Source organism: Camarhynchus parvulus, chromosome 7 (assembly GCF_901933205.1).
Source record: "Camarhynchus parvulus chromosome 7, STF_HiC, whole genome shotgun sequence".
NCBI classification, from domain to species: Eukaryota; Metazoa; Chordata; class Aves; order Passeriformes; family Thraupidae; genus Camarhynchus; species Camarhynchus parvulus.
The window spans coordinates 8311537-8326333 of record NC_044577.1 but is presented as its reverse complement, the minus strand read 5'-3'; the positions used below and the strand labels follow the sequence as shown (position 1 = coordinate 8326333).

At 43.3% G+C, this 14797-nt stretch overlaps 1 protein-coding gene across 1 annotated transcript in view; it reads left to right on the top strand.

The window, feature by feature from the left end:
• Positions 1-14797, top strand: part of TMEFF2 (transmembrane protein with EGF like and two follistatin like domains 2) — a 125172-nt gene that overhangs the window by 91300 nt on the left and 19075 nt on the right. Inside the window, exons 6-7 of the mRNA XM_030951994.1 lie at positions 616-764; positions 1880-1939. Coding sequence (XP_030807854.1) covers positions 616-764; positions 1880-1939 — 209 coding nt within the window. The remainder of the gene's footprint in view (positions 1-615; positions 765-1879; positions 1940-14797) is intronic.

The following is a 14797-nucleotide window of genomic DNA, read 5'->3' as shown; positions in this document are numbered from 1 at the left end:
AGCATTCTCCTGGCTTTAACAGTGAGTGGCCTCTCTGTGTCCAGGAGCTGGGGAGATCCCACCAGCCCGAGGCAGAGTGCAGTCACATCCCTGCTCCAGTCTCAGTCTCAGCAGGTGGTTTTATCCCAGTGGGTGAAGAGAGGCTTCAGTTTCACATCTGTTACAATCAGAGAGCCCCTAGGTGCTGTAATTATTTTCAGAATTAAATCATAAATCAATATAAACCCACATTTATATGGTATTCCATACAATGGGCAGCACCTGAACAGAGGAGAATTTTGTGGCTCTTTAGTTTGCAGGAGGGCTCAGCAGCTTGCTTTATCTGCATATCTCTCTGGTTTACAGGGGATTGCTGTGGTACAGTTTTCCATGTAAAACACACTTCTTTTATCTTTCTTTTTGCTTGCTTTTATTTGCCTTTTCCCTCTCCCTGCATCTCATTTCCATCAAGAAATACAAATGACCTCTTGACAGAACTTTCTGCTTTCATTATGTTGATTTGCATTGTACAGTCAGGATAATACAAACACTTATATTTCTGAGATGTATTTATGATGTCTTGAACAAAGTTTCTCATATTAGCCTCTTCTTTTTTCTCTTTCTATATCTTTTCAGGTGTGTGTGCAACATTGACTGTTCTCAAACCAACTTCAATCCTCTTTGTGCTTCCGATGGGAAATCTTATGATAATGCATGTCAAATCAAAGAGGCATCATGCCAGAAACAGGAGAAAATTGAAGTCATGTCTTTGGGTCGATGTCAAGGTAACTCTCATAACAAAACTCATTTCAAAGAATGTTTTCAATTTTTGTTCAGGGAGAAAAAAAGAAACAGAACCAGGGCTGGCTTCTTATTTGGTAATTGTTATATTTCCATTAGACTGCTGCAGTTGATACTGTAGAGCTCAGGCTGTGGTGAGAGGCAGAACCCTCCGTGATGCAGACACAGCGAGGCATGAGAGGGGAGCACCACTCCTAACCCTGCCTGGAGCAGCAGCAGGGCACTGCCCAGCCCTGCACTGGGCTCTGCATCAGTCGCCAGTCTGAGCAGCTTGCCCAGAGCTCTGTCTGCCAGGCAGCAGCTGGAGCAGGACAGTGGGAATGCCCCTCAGTTACATTCTGCCACCCAGGATGGATCCTCTGGTGCTCCCTTAACTGGAGCAGCATGAGGCAGTCTCGGGAGGCTCTCTGAAGAGTTGCTCCCAAACACAGTGCTTGGGCTGGTTCTTCAGGTGACCCTTGCTGGGCCCCAAGATGCCTGGAAGGAAGTTTTCCAATCGTGGCTCGAGGCTCTCTCTGTTCCTCCATAAATACAGTGCTTCTCTGTGCCCATCTCTTGGGCTACTACATCCCCTGTAACCCTTGAGCTGAGTTTAAAAACCCTGTTTTTCTCTAAAATGGAAATGAAGAGAATTTGCCTTTCAATAGCTCCTGTAAATAAAGTATCTGCTGAGGCTCAGACTCTCAATAGCTTTTTTCCTTAGCTTCTAACCCATAAATCCTCAGTACATCTACTTACAAGGCCATAGTATACAGGTGTATTAAATACATTCCAGTTTACTCCTATCTCTTTAAAGTTAACCACCCTAAGTGGCAGTTCATTTCAGGGTACATATTAAAACTCCCCAATTACTTCAAGTAGAGCAGAAATGACAACTCCTGCTTCAGACTGATATATTTATCCCAGCTGCAATCTGTTATCACATATTGTTAGAAAAAAGATCCTGCTGTTTTCACCTGGCAGGCCCAGGAGAGCCTTGCAGCCAGCAGAGATGATGTGTGTGCAAGGGAAGTTAGCTCTGCCTGGGCACTGTGGTGGGGGCATGGGCTGTATCGAGTCCAGGCTCCCCAGGCAACTCAACACATTTCTTTTCACACAGACAATACTACAACAACTACAAAATCAGAAGATGGGCATTATGCAAGGACAGATTATGCAGGTACGGTTCCTATTCTGTGAGAATCACAATTCACAGGATCTGTGTAAGTCTCTCTTTTCTGTCATTTGCTGAGGTGAAGTGTCCTCATCTTCTAGTATGGTTTTCCTGATTTACTTTAAGAAAGCACTGCCTTTCCATTACTCTTTCTTTTGCTACAAACTCTCTTCTTAATAAATGGGCTGCTTCTATTTTTGTCAACCTCCTCTGGCCATAAAACACCTGTTTTGACAGAGGAAATAAGTACTGTAAATTATTTGCCAGAATTAGCAGACATTATTGAAAATTACAGAATCAGTGCACTAGATTATGCATATTTTTTGTCATGATATACAGGTTTAAGGAAGGGAAAATCCAGCTCATAGCACTGCTGGGATACCATGAAACGCTGCCATAATAGATATTACCTGTCGGCATTAAACTATGAAGTTAATAAGGTTCTTAAAATATGGGGGGGTTTAAGTGATAAATGGGTTTAATTTATTTAGAAGCTATAGTAAAATATAATGGCTGAATAGCCCTATATGGCACTTGAAAATTAAAAACATGTAAATACTAGTGAGGTTTGGGAGACATTTTTTACACCCTTTGCCTGGGAGGATTGATTTAGAAATTGAACGTGTGTGCGCGCGCACGTGCATGCAAATGTTCACAGCTCACACTGAGAACGAAAGCCTCTGGGAAGGTCTGGTGAAAATGGGTCAGGTGATGCACTCATTGCTTCAGTTTCCTGACATTTCTGTGGTTTTGAAGTGTTTGGAGAGAGTAGGTGTGGATGGCTGGGTTTGCCTGAGCTGCATGGCTCGGGTGAAAGCCAGGTGACGGTTTCACAGGTGTGAACATTTCCTGCCAGGAGAGTGCTGAGGCAGTATTTAATTCAGCTGGTCATCTCCTGTGCCATCCCTGTGACAGTGGGGTACCCAGCCTTAGAAATGATTGTTCTGTTCCTACTTAAAACAGTGTGTGATGATTAAAACATAGAGCTCTGAATAAATGATGTCGCGGTGAGGCAGAGCAGTGCGAGGTGTTGGGGGTTGCTGCAGCACAAAGCAGGGAGGGCAGAAGTTGCTATGGAAAGAAAATGCTGGAATGAATTTCTAAAAGATCAAGGGTGAGCCATGGTCCAGGTGTTTCCTACTGCCAAGAAGCCCTTTCATTGGTGAAGACAAGGACGTGCAAAGAAAAAAGTCTTCAGTGTCTTTACTCCAAACTCTCGATGGCCCTCAGGTTTTTGTGGGAGGTAGTAGTCAGCTTTCTTAAAAGGCTGAAAAGGTTGTGTCCTGTGGGGACTGGGGACAGGAGATAAGGCAAGTAGGCCAAAATGACTTATTTTAAGTTAGAAACAATGCCAAGTAATGTTATCTTAAATCCTTTCTCTTTCTTGCTGGAGAGTTGAGGAGAGCACTGGTTTCCCCAAGCCGAGATGAAGGCCTGGAGCCCCTTTTCAGTGTGCAGCCTGTCCTACACTGCTGCTGCCTGGTGGATTTGCTTTAGGATGGCAGGGACCCACATCAGCTCGAGAGGAGACAGCAGGAAGTACCTGAGTTGTAACAAGAAGGGAGGGAAAGGCAGGTTGGGGACTAGGGAGGAGGAGGAGGAGGAGGAGGAGTGGTGACAATAGGAAGTGGTGACAATAGAAAGCCATGTCATGGGTCATGGAAGAGGATGAGCACAGAAGGCACCTTGAGCTCAAGTGAGCAGGAGGAAGAGAACAGCTCTTGCTTAGGAGAGGTAATATTTCAGCCCACATTCAAGAGAAGAGGTGGTGGGTAGAAGAAAATTGACTACAGCAAAGTGTTGTCAGGGGTTGGGAGCCAATGAGGGAGGAATCTGGGTTACTTGACAGGGCAGAGCCAAGGCACAGAGGAGCAGGTCTGTAGTGGAGATGGTCTCCTAGCACCATAAGATCAGAAGGAGTGTGGGAACAGATGGTCCAGTGAGAGATGGCAGAAACCTGTGGAAAGGACACATGGCACCTTCCTCCCCTACAGTCGTGGGAGTGATGGAGGCATCCTGAATCAGCAGTGAAGTCCAGCAGGTACCTCAGGCACAGGAAGACACCATTGTTGCTCCTTAGAAAGCCACTTCTTGGGGCTTCTGGTGTGGCTCAGGCCCCAGTGGGCTTCTCAAGGGTGGTGGCTGTGTTCCCTGGGCAGGTCTCACCAGGTTCTATCCACTAATTTAACCTCAGCCACAATTGCCTGTGCTAACTGAGGTTAAATTTTATGTGCACCTATTCCTCTGGCTTAAATTTTTCATTTTTACATACAGTAACAGCATGTAGGGTGAAAATTGGTAGTTTATGCAGGGCAATCCACTTGCCTCCAGTGCCCCCAAATGTCTGGGGCGCTAACCCCATCAGGAGACCTTAGGGGAACAGGACTGCTGTATCAAAAAGCTGCAACAACTCCAGCCTTCCAGAAATAATCAGGGAAAAGGAAGGCAGCAGTATAAAACTGAGGCTCAGTGAACATTCATGCATCAGCGTTTGCCAGACAGGAAGCTCTGTGCCATCCTCATGTTCTTTCAGCTGCAGAAACATTTGATGGTGATGGCTGTGATAAGAATGTGGTATGTGCTACTTTTTTCTCACCTTTGTATCACCTCAGACAGGAAGTGCTGCCCTAACCATGGGGAGCTTTGTGTGAAAAAGCAACAGTTCCTCAGCCTCTGAAGCAATTTCCCTGAGCCTGCAGCTTTCCAGAGAATACCTTTGTTCTCTGTCATTTAACGGCACTAAAAATCACCGAGACCATGAGCAGTGCACGCTTTTAAGAACATTGGCTTGTATGGACAGCCTTTCCCAGGGGAGAGTATAGCAGTGGGCATAATTGATGTTGTCAATTATGCTAATGCAGCCAAATGCTCTTTGCAGGGACTGTGGTGGCTGAGCAGTGAGGGTTTTTCCAGCACGCCCACCACGGGGGCCCGCGAAGGCAGCAGCTCTGCAAACAGCCACAAGTCCCAGCACCCAGCTGAGTTTTTCCATATCCAACTATTCAAACTGTCTGTTCCATCAGCATCTTTGCTCCCTCCTGTTCTTGCCAGCCTGCTGATGCTCACCAAGAACACACAAATCTTTGGTTTGCAAAGCCGAGGGTACTTGTTCCTTTGGGGGGTAAATCTTTGCTGTAGGTTTGCATCGTCTTGGTTTCTAAGGGCTCTTGCTTTACACAGGCAAGATTTATGCCAGCACTCTTAAGTGCCAGACCAATATCACCCAAAAAGTGGTACCCTCTTTTACAACAAAGCAAACCTGAGAAGAGTGAGCTGTAGGAGGCCCTTCTCTGACCATGTCCTGCCTCTCCAGGGTCACCATTCCACCCTTGCCACAGGTACCTGTGCCATTTGTGTACACTTGTGCCTCTGTGCAGTTCTGGCCTCTCCTCTTTCTGAAACCCCAAGGTATTTATTAGACTTGGGGAGATTTTCACTCTCCTCAGCAAATGGCAGATCATTGACCTTGATCAAGTTTGTGCAGTGAGATTTGCTTTTACTGAATAAATGAATGGGTGTGATTTTTCCCTCAAATCCAATAGAAATGCACTTTATCTTGCAATTTCCATGAAAGAGCATTTTGAAGCATTTGAAGTGTAATGTGTGTTTTGGAATATAGTGTCTGAGCTGAAAGTCCCATGATGGATGTTTTCTTGAATTTCTCCATTATATGCATAAATAAGGCTGTTTTGGTGGCATTTTAGAATTCAGAGGCCAGGCAATCAAGGGGTTCTTGTTAATCCATTTGCCTATTTATTTGTATTCTTCAGTATTTATAGTCTCTTCCTAAGATCTGGATATTAGCAATTACCCCCCTAATGACTTTATCAAATTACAGAGGGGTTTTTTTTCAAGCCATTTTGAGCACCATAAGGACTAAGTCAGCATGGATGTGCCATATTTCAATGTTATATATTCATGAAAATTGTCGGCAAAGACACTGACAAATTTGATAGACCTATTCCATAATATCATCTTCCAGGCCAGACAAACCTCCCCATATGAGCATTGATTAGATCAAGTCTCAGCAGCTGAATGCCAGCAGCGCAGAGAAACTGATGGAAGGGGGAAGGAGGCATTTTCAGCCCATATAGTCTCCTCTGGTGAAAAATGTGCATCCACAAGTGGTCAGTTTGAGCGGTATTTTTGGGTTCCTCGAGGGCAGTAAAGTCTCCCTTGGCAGCAGCCTCAGGTGGTGCCTTCTGGGCTCTTGGGGAGTCCTGGGACTCTCCGGCAGGCAGTGCCTCGGCCCATCTTGCCAGTGCTGTTGCTGTGCCCTAAACTGATAAGGAGTACAAAATGCTGCACGTCTGCTCATGGCTGCTCTGTTCCCTGCTCACCCTCCTGGCTCCCCATGGGATTTCAAACCTGCATGACAGCCTTGGATCTTTTTCAGAGCGCTTCCTGGCACCGGGGCCGTCCTGGCACTCCCGGGGCTGCTCGGGCGAGTAATCCAGCAGATGGATGTGTTGCCCAAGCAAACTCACAGCTCCACCAAAAAGGGCAAAATCCATCTGTGTCAACACATCATCTTCCCTTGGCCGGGGCAGGACTGTGGGATGAAGGCCATGGCAGCATTGCACATTACAAGGATAAAGAAGAGTCTCAGACTCTTCAGTGAGTCCCTTCAAAAGTCCAAGAGTCTTGGACTCCAAAATAAATACAATTCAGTCACAGTTGTCTTCATTGTCTGTAACAGGCCTGGAGAGTAGCCAGGAATCAGAACAGCAGGGCTGAATTTCTATAGTGACAATTTTTAATGTTTCCCTCCCCCCCGGACTGAAATATGAGAACTTCATACTAGATTCCTTCTCCAGATAATAACATTTTCAAAGCAGGTTAAGTTTGGAGTATAAACCACTTGACATTGTCCGTTTAAATTAAATTTTGTGTCTACTAGTGTGTCAGCCATTTGCTGAACTGCTGAAGAATAATAAAGCCCCAGAGCTTAGCTATGGGATATAAACTGGTGCATTTTTGCTCTGCCTTTGTGAACCAGGCTTCCCTTTCTTCTTAATGGAATTAGCAAGTGAGACACAAAGCTGAACACTGTGCAAGCATCACAGCTAGAGAGAAACTATTTCTCATCTGCAGCTTTGTAAAACTCTGAGGGAAATTACATCCTTGCATATGCAGATTTGTTTGCCTTTCGATTCCTAAGACTCAGAGGTTCTCACACTAAATAAATAGATTATGTAGAAAGCCTTCCTGCTATTCCATCAAATCACTTAAAATTGAAAAAAAATAGATTTTAATATTTTGACAGCTGTGTGGCAGCATGAATGCTGTCTAGCTGCGGCCTCCACCTGTGCTCACGCACACACACAGACACACACACTCCAACCTGTGGAAGAACAAGAATGCTACAATTCATACATTTTTTTAAAAATTGGAAGCTTTTTAATGTTGCTTGAATTGTTCTTTGCATTTACAAATTGCTATTTGCATTTTTTTGCAAGGTTTCATGAAAATATATTTAAGTTTTATGCACAGTGAAAGTCCTCAGAAGGTGGTAGATGAGCTCTGCAAAACACAGGAAAAAAGCCCAGTCTAGATTCTTCTGAGAGCTTTTCAAACACCTCAGAGAGATGCCTGTAGCCTGGTGGTCTCCAGCCCTTCTGTTGCCTTGCAGCTCCTCCAGTGTTGTTGGTATCCAGAGGAAAATCTAAAAGGCAGTGATAGATATCAGCTATTATGTGAGTAAATGTTACTGCCAGCTACTTCTGAACTCAAGTCTGAGTAGACAACAGGGTCAGTCCCAACTGCTCTCGTGGCCCCCAAACCTCCACTTGTCCTGGGTGTTTTTGAAATGAAAACCTGCAGCTACTTCTTTTGTGATTTAACTCCAGGGCTGTAAAAGGTGGAGTGTGGAAAGTCCCACTCAAGCCTTTTCCTGAGTCGTAAGGAAGACTGGATGTTTTATCTCTAAAACAGGAAAGGCTGGGACAATAATGCAGTTGTCTTCTATGGGCACTGCAGCACAGGCTACCCTAAGTGCTTTTCTTCTGTAGAACCCTCTCAAATTTACCTTCAGATGCTGCTTGGCTCTATCTTGCTGAAATCTACATAATTTTTTTGGAATGGGAGACAGACACACTGTCGTAGGGGTCACGTAATAGCCTCACAAACAAGCCCCCTGCCAGGAAGGAAACTGCAGCACTCCAGAGCACAGTGCCATGTGATTTAACAGCACTTACTCCTAACAGTCTCTTCCTGAGGAGCATGTAAAATAAAAACAGGCTTATGGAGATTTTAAAAACAAGCGAGAGGGAGAGAGAAATATTGCTCATTTAATCTGCCAGCCTCAAGAGAATACCTCACTTTTTATGGGAGTTCTCCTCTAACTTTGAATTGCACACGATAAGCTTGGGAAAATGTGCCTTGTTCTTTTGGATTTCTGGGGGTTTTTGGTTTTATAATGAGATAAATTGTGTCTTTTCATTACTTACAATTTCCCAGTGTCATGCTCATGGAACCTGTAATTGTTAGCATTAAAACTTAAATTAGGTCTCAGGTGAACTGCTAGACATCTCTTTGCCTTAGACTGATGTAGCTCAAGGAGGAAGAACATTTCCATTTGTGCCTCTAAAGCTTAGCCCTTAATTCAGTCACTAATGAGTGTGAATCAAAAGTTGCAGAATTCGTTTGTGCTTTTTTCCCATAATAAACAAATTCAGTATTGTTGTGAGTGAACATTATAAAGAAAGCTATTTGATTTGCATTAAAGCTTGGGAGCCTGAAAATTCAATAAATCCAGGCTAAGAATCTGATCTGTAGGAAACAACAACGGGGAAAACAATTCCAGCTTGTAACACCAGTATCAGCATGGGCAGCCTAAAAAAATACAAAACCAGACCAGGCTATTTTACTGTTGTCAGCATCTCTGAAGCATTTAACTCCTGGAAGTGAGTTCAGGTGTAAATGATATGTGGGGTGAGGGTGGAGGTTGTAATCCAAGTATATTTTTTTCATGTGGGGTTTCCATCAGAACTGTGAGAAATTCATGAAGCTTGCTCCAAACACTTGTGCTTGCCCAAGACTTGCTTGCTGTGTGCCTTACTTGTTGATTTCCCCCTTATGCTATCATGTTAGCAGTCTTCTGTAACATTTTGTTCTCTTAAAGGTTATGGATAAAAACAGAAATTCTATGTGCAATAGAGATGAGCAGACCTGAGTTCATGAAGGCATTTCTACAGATTCTTCCATTTGTGTCCCATTCCAGAAGCACACAGGGTTCCATTTACATATGTTTGGTTGTAGGCACACAGTTTGTGGTGGTTGGGAGTGGGGCTGGGCCCAGCCTCATCCCCAATGGGCACAGCTGTGAGAGCACTGACAGCAATGAGCCATGGAGTGCCCAGGGACACTGACCAACCACCACAGGGACAGAGGGCACACAGGTGCAATGCATGTATGATATGGGTATAAAAGGTTGGGCTAAAGAACAAGAAGGGCAGATACTTGAAGCTTCTGAAGTGACATGATGTTACTGTCTATGGGCAGATACTCAAAGCCTTCTGATGTGGTGGTGTGTTACTGTGTATGGATGAAGGCTTAAAGACTTCTGAAATTGTGTGGTGATGCTCTGTGTGTTGTGGCCATCTTGACTGTGACATTTGGTGTTATTTAGAGCACAGGAACCCATCTTCACGAGCAAACCTGAACCTTTCAGTACTTGCTGATCTTTAGTAGATCTCTGCTTAGTATCTGTGTTCAAGGTAAAGCTTGTAGAAAAGAAAGACACTATCCTGCTTACACATAAAAATGTGATCCCAAAACTGAACACAAGCTGAATTGTGCCTGATTTCTCAAGTTGTCTTTAACCACATACCAACTTCCTAAATAGGACCTCTAGTGGAAAGGGTAGGCACCCTCAAAAAATTACATTTATGGTTTGCAGTCATGCTAATTTTTATGCTCTACTTACAGCTACTCCCAAAATTTGTCTTTCCTAACCTTTGTTTTCTGAGGTTTATGGGAATGAAACAGCACGATCTACAGCCAGTGTTTGGCTGCCATGGATATATGGAATATGCACCATAATTCCTGGCTACAGCACTGCCATTGTGAAGGGATTTACAATTATCCAAAAAGACCTCTTTATATCTGACTAAATCACTTTGTAGCACCTAGTTAATACTGCATCTTCACCGTTTTCAGGCCCCTCCTTTGAGATAGACCAGCATTAAATAGCAAAGTTCTGTGTGAACTCCAGCTAACAATGCAGGCCATGAAATGGCTTCACAGATCTGTACTTAAATTTACTGCAGACAGCCCCAGACCTACTGCACACCAGAAATCACAGGGAAGCTTAAGTTCTTCTCCCTTTGGGGTCTAGAAGGACTGCGCAGCCCAGTTCCTCTGTGGGACCAACAGTCTGACACTTAGGATCACATGTCACTCCTGGGGCACTCTGCTGTGGTACCTGGAATTCACACTGTGCTGCTGTTGTAGGTAACACTCTGCAACCCCAGCACTTCATCCACGTGCCAGGAGCATGGTAGATACTGTCTTTGGCATTTTGACACCCTGAAGGCATTTCCCTCTTGATGGAATCTTCTTTCCTTTCTCAACTCCCCTGCAAGAAAAGAAAGTTTAAAAAAAAAAGGTATCTGAGACAAGATTCTATAATCTTCCTCAAGGAGCAGGCTGGGAAATTAACCCTGTTTTCTGAATTTGGGGAGGAATTTCCCTTTCCATCCTTCCTCTGGGCTACAGGCACTTTGATCATCTCAAGAGTCATCCTTGAAGGATACTGTTCAAAATGGTGCACAGCAGCTGTTTGCCATCCACTACACTAATTTGAATTAGTTAGATAGATATTAAGGAGCACCACAGTGTATTTTTATGCCCAGCAGCTCTATTTTAGGCCAAATTTCTGTGAATTTGCTGTTAGGAATCCTTGCCCTCCCAAGGATTTGAGAGTTAAAGTTATAATGAGATGCTAGAATATCCGTTTTCAGGAAACATCAACATTTAAATATTTGTGTTTGATCTAGTCTGAAATGTAAAAAAAAAAATATTTTGAAATATTCATAGAACTGAATTTCCTCAGAATTTTGTTTCATGGGATGTTTTGGCATTCTTTATGAAATGTTAGATATCAAAATACCATGAGATGAAAGCATATGACAGCTGTAATAAATAAATTGTAACCATAAGGAAAGTTGCTACTTAGAACTCACTGAAACATCCTTTTTTGTAGAAGGAGTATCATCATTTCAAATTGCAATACAAACACAAGATAATTTGATCATTTAGACACGTGCAGTGGTAACCTGAGCCTTTTTTCACCTGGTTTCAGGAGTATACATGCATCTGCTGGAATTAAAGGAAATACAGTTGGAGAAGAAAAGAAGGAGCTGCTATATTTATTTTTAGTAGACCTTCAGAATTAGACTAGATGGAGACAAGTGCCAAATTTTGCCTGGTTTAATCGATTTGGGTAAAGAAAGTAAAAACAGACAAATGTTTTGCGACAACAGTTTCACTTGGCGATGGTTCCACTTCTTCCCCATTGAACACACCTGCTGAAAGGTGCATTACCTTCCCCATTGAACACACCTGCTGAAAGGTGCATTACCTTCCCCATTGAACACACCTGCTGAAAGGTGCATTACCTTCCCCATTGAACACACCTGCTGAAAGGTGCATTACCTTCCCCATTGAACACACCTGCTGAAAGGTGCATTACCTTCCCCATTGAACACACCTGCTGAAAGGTGCATTACCTTCCCCATTGAACACACCTGCTGAAAGGTGCATTTGCCTTCTCCATTGAACACACCTGCTGAAAGGTGCATTACCTTCCCATTGACACACCTGCTGAATGTGCTACCTTTCCATTGCACACGTATGCTTTGCTTCCATTGAACACACCTGCTAAAAGCCACACCCTGAACTGATTTTTCTAGCAATGCAACATAACTATTCTTTCTATATTAACATTTAATGTACGAAACCACGAGTGACAGAAGCTTGTTTCTGAAGGAAAAGGGATTTAGAGAAAAGATTTAGAGAAAATATGAATTTCAGTGGGCAATGCAGCAGTTTGAATATAAGCTGTGCCTTCTCCCATGCTTCTGTCCATACAAACATTCCTCTGCATTCAGGATAAACCCAGCCTTGGCAGTTTGAGGAGCATCTCTGTATCACTGAGCAAGCAGAAGTGCTCTTAATAACTGAGGTTTGAAAAGCAATATTTACCTGCCTAGAAAGGTGACTTCTTACACACTTGGGCTGTCATTTTACCTTGTACCCATGAGTGTTAAGTGACTGTGAAACTCTCTTCTTGGAAATACAACAGCTGTAAACAAAATGTGCTATTAGAGTACCTGTGGCAGTGCATGTCAGAATATTATCAGTACTGAATCAAAATGCACTGCTTTGCCTACTGCTGTTTCCACAAGCCTTAGCCATTTTAGACAGCATTACATAATGGCAAAATATTTTTCAGGGGAGAAAAATAAATTAAAACTCTCTCCCTATGGTTTTAATCTCCCTCTTATTTTATCTGTGGTTTAAAACTGTGTCAGGTATACATCAAAACCACCCCTTCCCTAGAGTATTTAGTTTACAATTTCATTTAATAATGGAAATGTGCTTCCATCCAGCTAGGATGGGAAAGGATTAAATAAAAAGCACTGTTCTAAAATCAAATAACAGTAGTGCAGCCTGTCTCCATGCTCTGCAAATGAAGTAGCCATGGAAAAGCTTGTTATTAGTCTATAATATCAAAACTGATAAACTATTAGTGTTTTGTCAGGCATGATAAATGCTAACAATTTTCCTCTGCAGATTGCCTCAACAAGAACTGTGACTGTTTTTAGACACATCTGGCACTGCTGATTTTTTTTCCATCCTGCATTTCAGTGATTTAAAAGGCCTTGGCCGGGCAGAAGGATGTCAGCTGTTTGGTTTAAAATACTGTTATAAGAGTCAATAAGATTTAAAGAGGCAGTAGGTAAAATTCCAGCCTTGCTAAAGGTAGCGGGAGAATGGCCATTGAGTTTAATGGCTTTGACATTTCTCTGTATGGCTTTTTTGTCCATTTTTATTCTTAGTAAATTTTCCATTTCATAGAATTGCCCTTTCTTTTCCATTCAGCTTCTCCTGCTTTCAATATTAGCTCTAGGAGTGGGCACGGAGTTAAAATACCAAACCCTTTATTTTCACAAATGCCATCTTTACAGCTCACTTCTGTGGCACTGCTGCAAGACAATAATAACAGGTGTATAAAAATAGCAAATGCAGGTATTCAATTATCTTAAAAAAATACGTTCTTAATAGGCTTTTTTGTCTGTGCTTTAAAATGAGCTGTGTGACCAGTGATGAATCCCAGGACCTCTGGAGCTGTTCCACTCTTTATGGGAGGAAATTGCAGGGCGAGCTCTGTGCTTGCCTTCTGTCCCATCACACAGGGATGGCCTGAGGTCTGGATGGAAGGGTTTGATGGGAGATAGGCCACCAGATGCTGTCTGCTGTTGGTGGATTTGAGCAGGCAGAGTCTGGGCTGGGTCTGTGGGGAACTGAGCTCGAGGACACTGGAAGAGTTTGCAGTGAGTGTTCAAGAGGAGGTGACAGCTCCGTAGCGGTGTCTTCAGTGTGCCTTGGAGGGATCTCTAGCAGCCCCTCAGGCTCTGATAGGCACCGAGTGTGTTCTGCAGCCTTGGATGTGCTCCTTTCTGCATCTCAGAGATCAGCTACTGCCTGATAGACCTGTGGTACTGGAGTAATAGGCAAAAAGCTTAAATTTGCATGGTGACATTGGAGCCTTTTGGTGCAAACCCAAGAACATGCAAAGGTTTTGGCTCCGTCCCTCCATTGCAGGGTTTCATGACAGATGGGAAAGAGTGTATCTTTGGTAAAATAGCAGGTTTTGCTGCAGTGACATTTTATATTGTTTTATCCATTTTCTCCTACACTTAAAATTGGGACTAGTAAGGGATATCTCTCCAGCTCCAGGCACGGGAAAGGATGCACACTGCTTGGTGTGCTCCTGTTTACCAAGTAGGAATTATAAACATACAGCCTGCTGAAAGCCAGCCCTCTGGGCAGCCACAAAAGATTTTAACAATACAGCTGGACTGATACAAAAAGCAAGGTTGTAGACTGTGTGGACCCATTGCCATCACAGTTTTACAATGCAGGACTCAGGGCAAAGGGGTGAGTAAAAATAGCATCAAACCATGTAGGATTCATCCCTCAGCAAGTGTATGGAGGAGTGATCACGGGTTTGCAACATGCCAATAAAATGTTTCTGAGCATAACAAAACTTTTCTGAATAGCCTGAACAAAAGCAGTGAAAAGCATGGCTGAAACCATGCTTTTAGCCAACAACAGACATATCTCTGAGTAGTCACAGGCCATTCAGGGTCATGCTCTGGCAACTAAAATAACCAGGATATTCACAAGGGATTTGCCAGGCATGTGATCCAGGAAGTGTACAAAAATACCACATATAGGAGTCAAGTATTTTTATTTCAGTCTCCTATTTTCTCATACACACTTCCCCCAAAATTCTGCAGCTCTTTCTTTAGTTTCCTGGATGAATCCTCTCAGGCAGCATGTTTTTACAAGCACAGATGCTACCTTGGAAAAAAAGAAAAGAGGGAAGGGAGCCAAGTGGGTGTTACACTTCAGCTTGGCAGCATCTTGCCAACATGTGCCCCAAAAAAAAAGAAAAAAAGGACTGCTTTTAGTAATCAAAACTGAATATAAAATCAGTGCAAAACTAGGACTGTAAAACCTTCAGAGTGTCAGAAGGACTGAAGGAAACGCCTTGTAGCCAGAATGACATCCCTGACCTACTTGTCCGCGCTGTCACGTACCTGGGTAACCTTTTCTTAGCCGTGCCTTCCATCA